Below are 3159 nucleotides of genomic sequence, written 5' to 3'. Positions count from 1 at the left end.
TCAAAGATGGTGGCACGCCTGCAACCCTATATGGCCACTGCTCGTTCAGCGTGTGATGTCATTATCATGTGAGGCCAAGATGGCGGCAGGCATGCGCAAAAGACACCGACGGCCAATATGTACAAAAGAATTTATGTATGCCCGAATATAGTCTTTGTTTATTTGGCCATATAATGAAGCAGTTATTTCGGATTCAGATGAACCGCCCAATCAACTGAATTTCGTTGATTTGGAGGTTCGTCCGAATCTGAATGCGCATGTCTACTGACAATATTGTCAGGATCCTTCCTGGCTGCAGCAAACCTCTGCTGCAGGAGTCAACTATCTGCTGACTTTGGGTTCCAGGAGTATATTAGTATATGTGACCCAAGAGAGGTAAAATAAAAAAAAAGGGATTGGCTTTACTTCTCTTCTAAGGTATATATGCTTTACAATTTTTTGTATTAGGTACAGGGAAGGTGGCAGTGTTGGGGGCAGCGGGAGGTTAAAACTTTAACTGCAGTCAAGAAAGGTCTTTGAACTGGTTATGCTGCCGGATTCACAAGACTGGCGGAGCAAAATATTCAATTTCTTGGCAGACTTTTTTATACTTATTCACAGAGGTAAAAAAGTACGCTGGCAAACAGAGGAGAGGACGTTCATGTGGTGGGATAACGTATGCTGCTGGGTCCCCTCATTGTTGTGCAGCTGACCGAGTGCCCAACGTTTCAGAGGGGATAACACCGAAATTACTGTCATTAATTTTGGCTTAACCCACTCCGATTGGGTCACGTGGTGCAGGTGATAACCACCCTTGTGATGCCACTGGCTGTCGTTCTGTCCAATGGGCTCAGGTCCACTTTACGTAGCATTGCAGATTCATCCATCATGGCATCTAGATGCATTTTCCTATTGCTGCTTCCTGCTCCTCCTGGACAAGCACTGTGAATATAAAACCCAGAATGACAGGTCAGGTGACAGCACAGAATATCCTCACAGATCACACAGGATTTATAGCAATCACACCTCGTCCTCTCACAGACAGTCCCCAGTTATGTGACTATCGGGTCGTTTACTGCATCAGAAGAGGGCAGCCAAGCCGGTGACCTCCCAAGACATTCTGGTGGCCCTCACCGTCCCCGATCACCTCCATACACTCCAATGTCTACACAGTATGCAGCCTTTAACTATACATTAACGGCCACTGTAAGGAGCTTCTTCATGTACAAACAGAGATGTTTTCCTGACCCCCCACACAGTACATAACCCTCCGGATGGACAATGTTAGGACTAAGGCCCCATTCACACCTATGCGTATTGTAATATGCGCGTCTGTCGTGCGACAGTCACGCGTTTTTTTTACCGCGATTCGCGGTAAAAAAAGTTGCGCGACCGTCGCACGATTCCAAAGGCTACTTGGCAGTATACAAATGGAAAACGCCCTACAAAATGGACCAATACGCAGCAAAAAACGCTCCAGGACCTTTTCATGCGTGGGCCGTTTTGTAGTGCGTTCGGGACGGGCGGAAATATGGACAGGTGGGAACGACACCATTGACTACAATGCTATTTATTTTTTTGACCGTTTTGTAGAGCGTTCATCGAGCGTAGGACGCGCTACAAAACGCTCAGGTGTGAATGGGGCCTTATGAGGAATCAACACACAACACATGAGACACCAAATGTTTAGAGAAAATATTGGGAGGAAATTTTGTTATGAGTGACTCCTAAAATGTTATCTGACGTTTATCCCGGTCATAATAATAGAGGCAGTTTTGTTTAAAGAAGTTGTCTCACCTATTATTTTTCACAGCTCAGTCCCCTAACTCTTGCAGTGTATGTTGCTTGTTATCCCATGCTTTCCGAGCGCAAGGGAACCTGAGATACAGACTTTGACAGCTCCCTCTTCTCCACTCCTGACCATGCTCTGCACCTCTTGATTGACCGCTCTTAGCTCACTGTTATTGTACTTTCCAAACATAGTAATGCAGAGGGATGGGGTGCACTCTCCAGCACCAGAACTAGAAGATGAGACTTGTTTTGTGTCTGGAAAGGGCAGACACAATGAGATAAGAGCTGTCAATCAAGAGGCAGTCATCTTTGCAGACTGTCAAGGTTGGGAATGAAGAGGAGTGAGCTGTCAAAGTCTGTATCTCAGGCAGATCCATAGCTAGCTCCTTTTGCGCCCGAGGCAAGAACAGAAAATGTTGCCGCCGCAACAAACTTGTGCAGTATGTGACGTCACGCACCCCGCCTCCAGGATAGCAGCGCGCATGCGCACAATGCGCTGGTGTCCAAATCCAAAATAGCATAAAAATTAGTTTCGTTTGACGAAACGAATGAAAACATTTTGAGTTTACGTTCATTTCGTCCGAAACAGATTTTTAGTCTTTGCACATGCCTAGTAATATGTGTGCATGAGAGTGTGTGTGTGTGTGTGCGAGTGTGTGTGTGTGTGTGCGAGTGTGTGTGTGTGTGTGCGAGTGTGTGTGTGTGTGTGCGAGTGTGTGTGTGTGTGTGCGAGTGTGTGTGTGTGTGTGCGAGTGTGTGTGTGTGTGTGCGAGTGTGTGTGTGTGTGTGCGAGTGTGTGTGTGTGTGTGCGAGTGTGTGTGTGTGTGTGCGAGTGTGTGTGTGTGTGTGCGAGTGTGTGTGTGTGTGTGCGAGTGTGTGTGTGTGTGTGCGAGTGTGTGTGTGTGTGTGCGAGTGTGTGTGTGTGTGTGCGAGTGTGTGTGTGTGTGTGCGAGTGTGTGTGTGTGTGTGCGAGTGTGTGTGTGTGTGTGCGAGTGTGTGTGTGTGTGTGCGAGTGTGTGTGTGTGTGTGCGAGTGTGTGTGTGTGTGTGCGAGTGTGTGTGTGTGTGTGCGAGTGTGTGTGTGTGTGTGCGAGTGTGTGTGTGTGTGTGTGGGGGGGGGGGGTGTTTTTTAATTTTCTTAATTTATTTTTATTATTATTATTTTTTTTACTGTTGGGGGGGCTTCGGGGAATATCAGGGGTATCTAAAACAGACCCCTGACATTTCCCTTTTGAAAACAGAAAAAGAGATTGACGACACAGAGTCCTCTGCCCATACAGGTAGAGGAGAGCAGCGGGAATCCGAGGAGAAGCTGGAGCCTGTGCCGCTCCTCTTCTCCCTGCCGAGCCGCGGCTGTGTTGGCCGCCTGGCGCCCCTGTTGCCAATGGCC

General features: G+C 47.7%; 1 protein-coding gene across 1 annotated transcript in view; it reads right to left on the bottom strand.

Moving 5' to 3' along the window:
• Window positions 1–767: 767 nt before the first annotated feature.
• The window catches only part of LOC108801944, an 8443-nt gene continuing 6051 nt past the window's right edge, over window positions 768–3159 (bottom strand). Inside the window, exons 3-5 of the mRNA XM_018573849.1 lie at window positions 1871–2025; window positions 1056–1144; window positions 768–921 (exon numbers count right to left, since the gene is read on the bottom strand). Coding sequence (XP_018429351.1) covers window positions 768–921; window positions 1056–1144; window positions 1871–2025 — 398 coding nt within the window. The remainder of the gene's footprint in view (window positions 922–1055; window positions 1145–1870; window positions 2026–3159) is intronic.

The sequence above is a fragment of the Nanorana parkeri genome, unplaced genomic scaffold (assembly GCF_000935625.1).
Source record: "Nanorana parkeri isolate BGI_ZX_2015 unplaced genomic scaffold, ASM93562v1 scaffold2574, whole genome shotgun sequence".
In the NCBI taxonomy this organism is placed as follows: domain Eukaryota; kingdom Metazoa; phylum Chordata; class Amphibia; order Anura; family Dicroglossidae; genus Nanorana; species Nanorana parkeri.
The sequence above is the reverse complement of the archived record's forward strand: the minus strand, read 5'-3'. Positions and strand labels throughout refer to the sequence as shown.